We start from the raw sequence: 11,828 nt of genomic DNA on the forward strand, positions 1-11,828 counted from the left end.
AGCGTTAGGGTTTATATAGGCCATCTTTATGTAAAAGTTTTAATTTCATCTGGAAACTTAATGGAAACGTACCTACTCCTGTCATACCTCTCTGCATTTGCTATTGGAGCTGATACGGGCAAATTGGAATGCAGTGTTCCCCGACTTGGTTTTTATATGCAGCCCGGGGAATCGGTGCTGTTGGGTGCACAGTACTTCTGCAGCGCTTCTTTTCGGCTGCATTGATGTTACACATCTGAAAACTCAACTCTAAGGACCAGGCGTGACTTTTGCAAGCACAGTTCCTGACATTTGTATCTGGTCAGCTTGGGACGTAGGCAATTTTGATTAGAAATAATTTAAAAGTAAATACTTCTTCCAGTTATCACCAGATATATTTAGTATATTGAATCTGCTAGCACTATTATTATCAGTTTGTTTGCTCTCTCTTCTAACAGGCTTTTATTTGAAGTCCGGCTAAGAGTTCAGCTATTGAGACTGAAATGAGACAGAAGCGTGATCAACTTTACACACTTGCCAGGTTGAATGATAAATGTCTAAAGTCCACTGTGAAATAAGCACTTCTGCTTGAAGTGCCTGATGTGCCGTCAGCAGACACTGTGGTCACAGGATGCAAGGAAAAACCCAGGTAGTTTGCGGAATATAAACTTTTAATACGCACCTTAAAATAAATATATATATATGAACAATTACAAACAAAACAAACATGAGATGCAGAGTCCTTTTATTGAGCTTGGCCATCCTCAGTGCGTGCTGCAGAGGTACAACCCCGGTGAGCGAATGCTCTCCATCTTTTTGAAGTCCTTTTACCAGTTCCTGTGGCAGGAAAGTCGAATGTACTTGTTGCTGATTTGCTGTCGTAGCTTCTGAGTGGTCAATAAATACGTCACAAGTAGAGCTGAGCCGTGGCAGCAGTAACAGCAGTGGGTGTTCTTAGAGGCAGGTCACTCGGAGGCAGTTCTAAGGAAGCAGCGGTTCTTCCTGGAGGACAAAACATCATCAGGCACTGACAGCTCAGACTGGCGGCCATGTAGGGCTTACACAAGTCTATCCAGCCCTAGCGGTGCTCATCTTACTCAGCCATTGCAGCGGTGCTGCTGTTATCTCACTGACTTAATTCAGTTTGACTTTATTCGTTTTACATTCTTTGCTTCTCATGGTAACTGCAAAGAACAGCTTACCCAGGTCTGACCCAGTAGTCAGATAGTGGCGTACAAGTTACCCATAAGAGACACCTTTCTGTCTATTTATCTTCCTGTAGCTGCTGTTACAGTTCATCCATACTAGTTGGTAGAACCACAAGAAGCATTTCAAATGCATGCAAAAGAGGAGCCTGACTACCATTTCCTGTAGCATTTGCATCTAGATGATGTATATGTTCTGCTCTTCTTCCATTTGCTTTCTGGCAGTACAGTAGGTGCCACAAAATCAGCTTTCAGTCACCAAGTAACTTCAACATCACTTTTTATATGGATTTGGACAATTTACTCATACTTCGTGTGCATGGCAACTGAGGAATTTTTGCTTTAGTATTTTAGCTCTCTTCAAAATGAGAGCTGAAGTAGTCCCTTTTAATTAATATATGCTTTAAAGTGAATTATTTTGGCCTTAAGGATTAATTTTTAAGGCCTCAGTACCTAAATTCAGTCTCGAACTCTGTGTTCTTTTTTCTCTTTCTAAGATGACTTTTCTGGGGTTGCACTGCAATGGCTCAGGCCTGTCATCAAGGGCACTTGGACTCTGTTCTGTTTGTACTGCCAACAGAAGAGGTCTCAATCTATTGCTCCATCCTTATTCCTGGCATCTTTTTTCTTTTATGCACAGAGTTAATCTCATATCTTAATTGATTGAGAAGAAGTAGGAACTTCCTCCACATAACACAGTATCAAACGTCTCCAAGCCATGATGTTGATTAGGGTTAGTACCTGCATAGCATTGTAATGCATTCACCGTTATCCCTACATGAGGCTCCAACGGGTCTCAGTGAGACTCCTCTCCAGAAAGGTGCCATCCGCTTCTGTCTCTGGAGGGGCTGTGGTTGGTGCAGGGAAGCAGAGTGTGCCTGGAACAGAGCAGCCAACTGTCAGCAACATGCAGCAGCAGTGGGCAGAGGGTCATTTTGATGCTCGGGTCAATCATCTTAAGCATTACTAAGTGAAGGACTTTAAATCTTCCTTGTTTTCAGACATTGCTCTCTTAAAGCATAATTGTTTGTATCCGAGTCCTAAAGAAATAGTTATTAAAAATCAGCATTTTAGTTACTTTGGGAGGGAAGGCACAATTACTCTGAAAAGTAACTGAGCAAGTGACCCATCTTCACTAGGCAGACACTCTGCTTCTTTGGGATGCTGAGTCCCCCAAAAGAGCTCTACCCACACTGCTGACTCCTGCCAGTTCCTCTCGTTCATGCACGTCTTTGCTGTCTGACGTCTGAACTAGCACTTCAAACAGTAATCTGTGCTTACCTGACTGAGCAGCAGTGAGAAGAATAAAAGGAATGCCATGCTTTTCCAACAGTGCATCTTCACAGGATGAGCTGCCACTTCAACTGTAGGAGCAGCTGTAGGTGGAGGAGGTTGGAAGAGCCCCAAATAGAACTTCCCAAGCTACAGCCAGATTTTTATAGACTTCATTCTCTTATCGTTGCATCAGCTGTCAGTCATTACAGGAACAAAGTTCATTTAGGAGCAAGAGGGAATTACAAAGTTAGCATCTACTGAAGCGATCTGGTTCAAGGCCTATCTATCTAGCTAATGATTTACTCTCCTTCCACTTGTACTTTGTCTGGTCAGCTTACCAGATTTGCCAACTGTTCTTTCTTTAACACCTATCTAGCATGTTACCAGAACTCCCTTGTGTGCCTGCAAGTAAAAGTGTGGGTGGCCAACAGTCTCATGGTGAAGATCAAAAAGCCATAACCTTATTTGACTTCTGTGACATTCACAGCATGCACAGCTCTGAGTTTGCCAGCTGGGAGGTAAATACTGCTCTCCTGAGAGTATTTTGAGCAGAGAATCAAACTTTCGACTCTGCTTCTCATTCTTGGTGTGTGAAAGAATCACAAGCAAATAATTTAACCTTTATTCCCACAAAGCAGTACTTGAGAATCAGATATAATATTTTCCATGTGGGGTTTGGAATGTCAAAATAATGTTATTACTTGGTAGGTAAATCACAGATCTGTCCTTTCAAGGATCCTCATGTGCAGTTAATCTCTAGATAGCTAAGCAAAAAAGTAGAAGGGATGGCTGCAAGGATTTTATGGAGGTGAGTTGCTCTATCTAGCAAGACTGGTTTATGGAGATGAATGCTCTCTGCTGTACTCTGCCTCTGTATCTCATAGTCTACCTCACGATTCATCTTCTGAAAGGTGCCTACAAAACTCCCACTGATGTGGACAGGCAGACTGTAATTAAGGGAAATCTTAAACTCTTCTGTGGTGATAGAAGATTGCCAACAGCCCAGAGAAAATAATGTTTAAAAAGCACTACATACTGCTTCCCATTTCTTCCAAAATATCAAAGTTGAAACATGCTTCCCCCACTTGTCTCCCACTGAGACAAGTAGGAGTAGGTGTGTGTCTAAGATTACTACTCTGTAAATGCACCTTGTCACTATTTACTCCTTTTTGGCTGTGATGCTTCATGCACCCAGCTACCACGTATGTTCAGGTTTGCTGTATCTGTCAAGGAAATGACTTTTTTCAGTTGCAGAGTAGCAGAACACCAGTATAGCTGTGTCAAGCTCTGCACGTAGATTTGGAAGCAGTCTGTTTAAAAACAAATATTTCAGGTACTGTACAAAATAATTGTGCTTCAGCTACATTATAAATCCAAATGTGATTGCAGTAGGCTACCGTTTTCTGTGATTGCCCAATATGGAGGCATAAGTGCCAGCGTGGAAGGCAAGTTACATAGATTAAGATAATGCCTGCTTGGTTGTCAGGTTCCAGCCTACAAATGATTACTGCGAAGCCCAAATTTCACTGGGATTAAATGAAAGCCCTTTGCAGCATATTGCCTCCAACCCACTGCAGGAAGATTTGCTCCTTTCCTGGCGTTCCTCTTACATTTTCCCACTTCCCCTTATTTGTCTTGCTTCCCTGTGAGGAGGAATCAAAACTGGTCTTTATTTTGCATTCTTGGGTCTCACATAATCACTGCAGATCAAATAGCTGAACTTCAGTGTTGGTTGGTTGTTTTTTTTACATTTTGCTGTGAATTTCTCAACTGTTTCTTCTACTGAATCCTTTCTTTACATACAACTGAGTTTTAATTACTGCCTTCACCTGTGGAGCACAGGTTTGAATGGCATCTCAACTCTAAGAGCAGTGCCTCCAGCATGTCATTGTTTCTCAGCATTTTTTGCTAGCTAAAACTAGTCGTGTGATGATACATCAAAATTGTTGTGTATTATAAGTTCTTTATAGTGTTTTGTAGTTGCAGATCCCTTCTGGGCTGCATCTGTTTCATCTGTGCAAGAAAAAAAAGGGACTGATTGTTTCCATGTGTGCAAATGCAGTGCAGTCCAGATGTCTGTTGCAGGCCAGTAGATAGCCACTGCAATTGTTTAAACAATTGAAAAGAATGTAAAACATTGCTGTGTTGCCACTTTTAGCATTTAGTGAAGGAACATCAGAAATAAATGAGGGGACAGATTGATTTTCAGCTGCATTGTTCAGACTCTGAAATGCTGCTCAGCTGAGCTCCCACGTACCACCTGGCAGGTGGGAGCCATCACTGCAGCAGCATGTCAATGTGCCAGGTTTGCTTCTTGCTCCCTGCTGCACGGCTGGGCCCGCAGGCAACTGCAGAGATGAGAACAGCTCAGCGGGATTGCAGCAGGTGCTGCCAGCAGCAGGAACAGACAGGGAGCAGCTCCAGCCCAGCTGCTGACCCTGCAGCATGAAGGTTAAAAGCCAGGGCCTGGCAGCGGTGCTGTCGCTTGAAGCTCACGGGGCTGCTGGGTTGTAGGTAAACTCAGCAGTGGCAGCTGAACTTGCCACCTGTTTACAGCAGTCTAGCAGCTGGTCTGGACATAGTTCAGCTGTCTGTGAATGGGAGCAGAGACCTCACGAGAGGCTGGGCTCTGTTCTGAGCTGCTCATGCTCAACAGAACTGCTGAGAGGTACCAAAAAGGAAGTATTGACTCAAACTCCCACAGTACGAAACCTTAGATGTCTTGTTATTCAGGCTACGAATCAACTCCTGTTGCTGTTTGAGGGTAAGTAAATAAGACCCAAACAAGAGTTCTGAATGAAGTATGGCTGCCGACATGTTTGGCTGCTCAGAATTGGAGAACCCAGTTTATTCTTCCCTTGCTTAAGTAGAAATAGAACTGAAATAGATTATTTTTAGCAGAACTTACAGCACTGAGTAGCTTGCTTTGCTTGTTTCTGCCAACCTCAGACTGCACTTGGGAGTACAGAACAAGAAAGCCTGCAGCTATTGGAAGTGTATATTCACAGCTTGCTGAAGTGAGAGACTGAGCATCTTTGACTTCCAGACAGCTCAGCCCTTAACCCACAAAGGATCTATCACAGAAGAACGTCACACTCTCCAGATTAGATAAATTTTCAGTACCAGCTACAGGAATAGCGTGACAGGGAGATAAAGGTGTTGCTTTGCTTGAATTTGAGGCAGACAGCTCAACACTAAGAAAAATAAAAGATAAAGGAATCGGCCAAATGTTCTGGACTTTGCAGAGGGAAACGTGTCATACATGTAAGAGCCCCGGGGTGAATTTTGTAGTCATGCATTTGAAAATTTAATGGTAGTAATAGAGTTCCTTAAATCATCTTTGGGTGTTAAAATAATCCTTTTACTTCCTTGTAGTTCCCTAGGAACTGCTTTTAATTCAGCCAGTTAACGCTAACCAAACATCAGAATTGCAGTTTATCATCTGATTATTATTAATAAATATGATAACCTGGTAACTGTATAAATGATCAAAGCTCATATTCAATTCTGAACCATCAGTCAGGCTGGGCAATTTTTGTCAGTATCATATCAGACTGTTCTTCACAGGTACACAGACTGGAATATGTTCTAATTCAAGCAAAAAGTGGCCAGTGAGAGGAGGATAAAAGGATCAAATTGCTCACCAATGCTCTGCTATTTCTCATCACCTGTTCTGTAGCCAGGGCTGCCTTCAACTGAATACACTGAGAAATGTATCTAGAAAATAGAGTCAGAGAGAAATGTGAAATAAAGCAATTTGAGCTTAGAGGATTTTAGTACTGTTATCTCTGTATGGCATTCACCTGACAGATAACGGGGTATAATTCACCTTAAACAATGTAAGACACAGACTTCATATAAAGATACAGGCCAAAGTTAAAGTTTATTAGGCATTATTATGTATTATCTCCCCGTCCCTCTGGTTCCGTGAATGAGCAATGGAACAAGTAACGCAGAGCGGTGACACTGAGCGGTGCAGTCACTGGTCGTTCTCATAGTCAGCAGGATTCTTCCTCTTCAGCCTCTCAAACTCTTGCATGCCCCACGAGTACAGCAGGTAGGCGCCCAGGAAGGCTGGAAACGGAAAGGAAACACTGACACAGGACACGGCACAGAGTAGCACGGGCTGCCCGCTGTGCTTCTACGGCAACACAGCCATGACACCTCGCTATAAAGCCCCATTGCCACCATAAAGCCCCACTGCCACCGTAAGGCCCCATTGCCACCATAAGGCTCCATTGCCACTATAAGACCCCACTGCCACAATAAAGCCTCATTGCCACTATAAGACCCCACTGCCACTACAAAGCCCCATTGCCACCATAAGACCCCATTGCTCACTGTGTCCCCCCGAGCTCCATCGGGCCCCCGCTCAGCCCCGCTCCTACTCACGGGGCGCCACCTTGAAGACCTGCGAGCTGAAGCGCCGCCACACGTTGGGCAGCCCGTCCGAGAAGACGTTGGGGATGGCGCGCTGCTCGAAGGGCGACAGGCTGTACGTGATGATGTGCCGCACCTGGGCCAGGTTCCCGAAGTGGATGCCCATGGCCGGACCATGTCACCTTGTCACACCGCCCCGCTGCAGCGCGACTCAGAACGGAACCTCACATGCTGCTTCTGCTTCCTGGCGGCGAGGCGGCCCTTGGTCGCCATTGGTTGCAATGGGTGCGTTATCACTGCGCAGAGGTTGCGCCCTCGGATCCATCACGTTTCTGATATGAGGTGATACGTTTCTGTAGCTGCCCCCATTACAGCTTCCACAGCCTGAATGCTTTGTCCTCCATTGACTTTTCCACACTCGTGATAAAGAGCGAATAACTTCACATCTCCGTGTTCGCTTCTGCTGAACCAGCTGCAGGGTGCGCAGCATCTTTAATCCCCTAAAACCGCCAAAACGCCCTAAAAACGGTGAGAAAAGGCACCACAGGGCGCTGCCAGGATCTGTCACTGCTGAAAGAGCCGCAGCCACAATGTGAAAGGAGGCAGCTTCAAATACACACACGTTTGGCAGAGCTCAGCTCCCATCGTTTGGAATGAATCGGTGGGAGTGGCGTACATTCAGCAAGCAACCCTTTTTAAAGCCAATCAGACACAGCACCAAGCTGAGGCAGGACTTTGTTTGACGTGGAACCACTTCGCCTGGAGCCCTTGGTGAGATGAACCTCACACAGCGCCAAAGTCAGCACTATTTTTAGTTCAGCAGCTTCAGGCCAACGCAATGGGCAGAGCTGGGCTGTGTCAGGCAGCACCGCAGCTCCAGGCTCATGCCGAGGGACTAAAGCACGTCTGCTGCCCTGCCAGTGCCCTGTGAGCCATGTACAGCCCTCGGGCTCCGTGCTGTCCCCACCAGGCTGTGCTCCCAGCCTAAGCCCCACGGAGCCGTGTGAGTCATGATCTAATGTTAAGGGCTGGTAGAGAACGGGAGTTTACGCAACAACATGCTCACAAATTGTTTTAAAAGCTATTCTTCGCAACTAAAAAAAACCCCACACTCAAAACAGCACCATATTCTATTAAAAAATCCCTACCAAAAGCAGCCCCCTTTGTGTGAGCTGCAGCCAAAGCTCTCTTAGCTTGAGTTGTTCTCATCCTGAAACAAGCATTTTCTGCAACATTCCTACAACAAGAAAAACACTGGGGGGGGGGCTGGAAATTTGGAAAGGAAAAAGAATGAAATACTGAGAATAATTTTAACATGAGCCTTTCCTCTTATCCAGAAGCTTAACAGAAGTGCCATTACAAAGGATTTCTTTATATAAAGTAAGACTAGCAGACACTGAATTCAAGTGATATGTGTGATAGGCACTCATTTTATTTATTATTAAATCTGTACCAAAACAGCTTAAAATAGGCACCTGGTAGTTGAAACCACTTCTGTTCAAATGCAACATTATTCCAATAAAAAGATATTTACATTTATTTCCACATTCTAGAAAGCCCGAGTGGCTACAAAAACAGTGCTATTATATAAACACCCACTAATTAACTCCATGCTCCTATTCAGTTTGAAAGAGCCGTCAGAATTACACAAACACCACAAATATTCTGAGATTACAAAACACCCAAAGCAAGTGTGAAGCAGGTTAAGGTGCACCCCCTACCGACAAGTGCATTTAGTAGCTATCATGTCCTCGTATTCTTTGTAGACTATGGAGCCATCAGGCTCTATGGTCAGGACGCTCAGAGGGCTGTATTCAGCAGGAACACAGGAGGGCCTGGGAACAGAGGAGTCCAGTTTCTCATATATGAGGTTCTGCACCATTGTATGTACAGGTGAGCCATAACGGTGCCCAACCACCCTTGGACAGTCACCCTTGCAGTACTGAGGGCTGTATCTATGCGGTGCTATGATCCATTTGTCCCATTTTAACCGGCTGAAGCTTAAACGGAAGCTGTGAAGCTCGCACTCGTTTTGAGGAAACAGAAATTGTTTGAAATATTCACTCAGGTTTTGAGGCGGAGTTGCTGGAGCTTCCTTCAGATTCTCTTCCCTTCGATGCCTGGATGCCCTTTTAACCTGCGTGTTCTCTCTTCCTTTGTCACCTGTCACATCAGCAAACAGGCTGTTCCTCTGCCTGAGCCGCGCTGGGCTTTTCCTTCTGTGTCTAAGTGAGTTCCACCTGTGATAAGCTTGCTCGCTGGTATCGTTTAGGTAAAGAAGAAGAGAAGGGGGGACCAGAGCCATATTAATGAGATTATCCTGGTTAGTGTTATGTTGTGGGTTACCCATCAGACAAGTGAAGTTCACAGCCATATGAATATTCCTCCTGTTAGTAGCAATGAGAGGCTGCAGAAAAGAAGTCACATCAACCTCAATCCACTTGCGCTTTCTAACTTCAAAGTGCAGGCTAAAAGCTACAGAGTGTGAAATGCTGGGACATTCTTGGCTAGAAGAATCATGCTCCTTAACAGCCAAATGTCACGTGCACGTAAAGGAAGAAGTGGGAACTGAGGTGTCAAATGAGTAGAGCAAGACAGACTTGAGTAAGTGCTCGAGAGCAGTAACACGGTCCAGGTTGAAGAGCAGATCCACTGAGTGAAGGTCTCCTGAAAAGAGAAACAAAGATCTTGCACAGTTAATGCATCTTGATTTGCCACCGGTACATAAATGCTCTGACATAGTGGATCACCAGAAATTGGTAAGCAGCAGAAGAAACCAATTTAGATGCCCATATTTTTATTATGTGGAATGTCTACTTCAGTCAGAACCAAAACTTATCAACAAAACCAAGAAGGCCCAAGGTTTCTAAGAGGCACTGAGTGCAGTTAAGGAACAGCACACAAAGTTGGCAGTTCCAATGGGGAAAAAGGAACCAGAGCCTTTGGACTGTGCAGGTAACCATGAAATGATGTAAGTTCTAACGGGTGTGCTGCCATGTTCCCTTTAAAACTTTAGATTTTTAGCATTAGCTGCAGTTATTGTTCCTACTCACACATTCCTGACCAACAGCTGCCAGTGATGCTGACTAACAGCAAAGCAGAAAGTCATTTCTGTCAGTTTGCTTCTCTCTCATGAAACAGAATGACAGCTTCCAAGCTATTCTGAATGCATATTTCTGTCTCATTTGTCCCTACTGTAGTACACGCTGTTTGTTGTCATTTCCCATGATGTTATTTGTATTAACTGCAATTTCTGTCTCATTCTGAGGCTGGTGAAGCCCCGTGCTGGCCTTCTCTCCAGGTGTAGAGCTGAATGCTCAGCACGCTGCTTCTCTTACTGCTCAGCACTGCTGCTTTCCTGAGTTAGAGATTGTTCTTTGGTAGACACAAGTGCATTAAGTGATCTTCAAACACAGAGAAGCAAAGGGTTAAGAGTCAGATGTGGTCTCTGTGGATCTTAATAAACTTACAACTTTATGTTAATGATTTTTTTTTATCTAAAGTTATGAATTTCAACAGCAGCCTCCAAATTTGCTCCAAGTTGATTTGGATTCAGACCACTGCTTTAACTGCTGCTGTATTTAGGAGACATTGGCATGAGGCTGCCTGTTAAAAACCAAAACGCCTCCAGCAGCCTGTGCTGTAAATCACCTACCTGATCACCTACCTGTAATCAGGTCCCTGTGGCAGTGCTGGCACTCAGAACACGGGGTGAAAAGTCGAACAGTGTTATAGAGGTGGCTCTTGTGGGCCTTTGGGATTCCCTCCTTGGTGGCGTACATCTTATACAGCCTCTTCATGTACCGCAGGGCTCGGGAGTCCAGCTGGAGCCTGGGGGTCCCACGTTCCCAGCTCTGCCATCCCTGGTCGGACAGCACTTTGAGCAGGGGGGGCAGGAGCGCACAGCCTCGGCTCGCTCCCTTGGGCAGCCGCAGCAGCGGGTAGAGCTCGCGGAGCTCAGGAGCTCTCATAAGCCCGGAGCCCTTGTCTGGAGCTGCGCGACCCCTGGAGCGGGGGGAGCACTGGATGCTGAAAGAAAACCAGTGAATGCAGCAATAGAAACAAACGCAGACCCTCCAGGTACCCTCCATGCTCTTCAGAGCTGCAGCCTAACAACGCCTCCCCCAAAATATTCAAGAAAAAACGAACGCACACGAGTGCGAGCCCTTATATATGCTTCAGCTGTGACTCTAAAGGGAGGTTTCTTTGTGATTAGAAACCAAAGGGGAAGATCCGCAGCTGGCTGTGGAATCCACGTGCGTGTGTGTGCGGCCAGGCTGAGTCTCTGCACGTGGAAGCGTCTCACCAACAAACGCTGCTTCTCAGGGTTAAACTTCTCCACCTGGTGAAAACTGCAGCGCACCATGTTCGTGGATCAGCCCCCAGGGGGAGCCGGGAGCCCAAGTGATGCCGCCGGTCCGGCTGAGTGAGCGTGATCTGCCGGCACTCCGGTATCAGGGTGTTAGCTGTTAAAGGAAGTTCAGCAACAGCACCAGTTATCATTGCTAAATACATATAAGATGCTAAATATTGTTGCTCCTAAAGATTCCATCTGGAGTAGTAGTGAGTGCTTGGTGTGTTTAGAAACTCGTTGCATGATGTAAGGAAAGGGGTGGAGTTTTGTTTTACTTAGTAAGGAAAACGTGTTTTCATGCCAGATGGTTTTAATTAGAGCTGTGCTATCGGTAATCTAGTGAAGTGTCACCTGTAATCTGGCTTTTGCATCTTAGGGCTTCTAAATAAGGTGTGCTTGTTCAGAGAATGCTTAATTAACTTACAGAATTCTTTCATTTGGAATGGAAGGTTTAATTCAGATACCAATTTTGGAGTGTTATTGACAGCTAGTTAGCTGAGAAGGGTCATAAACACAGTGCAGCTAAACAAGCAGCTGTACCACCTGCAAGGACAGCAAGAGCAACAGGATGCCCTGTGATGGTGAGAAACTAGCCATGGTTTTGTGAACTCAGCAAGGGAGTAACTATCAGGATG

The 11,828-nt window shown here is 45.2% G+C and overlaps 2 protein-coding genes and 1 pseudogene across 2 annotated transcripts; all 3 read right to left on the reverse strand.

Annotated features, from left to right (window-relative positions):
- Positions 1-707: 707 nt before the first annotated feature.
- LOC146759589 (liver-expressed antimicrobial peptide 2-like) lies at positions 708-2,586 on the reverse strand. Its single transcript, XM_085510763.1, has 3 exons — positions 2,466-2,586; positions 1,926-2,062; positions 708-981 (listed from the first exon to the last, which is right to left on the reverse strand). The coding sequence occupies exons 1-3, from the start codon at positions 2,520-2,522 to the stop codon at positions 945-947; spliced, it is 231 nt and encodes a 76-aa protein (XP_085366889.1). The 5' UTR covers positions 2,523-2,586; the 3' UTR covers positions 708-944.
- Positions 2,587-6,323: 3,737 nt separating this feature from the next.
- LOC146759590 (cytochrome b-c1 complex subunit 8-like) lies at positions 6,324-7,050 on the reverse strand. The gene is made up of 2 exons (XM_085510764.1): positions 6,852-7,050; positions 6,324-6,533 (listed from the first exon to the last, which is right to left on the reverse strand). The coding sequence occupies exons 1-2, from the start codon at positions 7,003-7,005 to the stop codon at positions 6,439-6,441; spliced, it is 249 nt and encodes an 82-aa protein (XP_085366890.1). The 5' UTR covers positions 7,006-7,050; the 3' UTR covers positions 6,324-6,438.
- A 1,092-nt stretch (positions 7,051-8,142) lies between these two features.
- LOC146759591 (growth/differentiation factor 9-like) lies at positions 8,143-11,075 on the reverse strand (annotated as a pseudogene).
- Between the last annotated feature and the right edge of the window lie 753 nt (positions 11,076-11,828).

Source organism: Coturnix japonica, chromosome 10, assembly GCF_054131305.1.
Source record: "Coturnix japonica strain WE chromosome 10, WE-NBRP24, whole genome shotgun sequence".
Taxonomy (NCBI): Eukaryota; Metazoa; Chordata; class Aves; order Galliformes; family Phasianidae; genus Coturnix; species Coturnix japonica.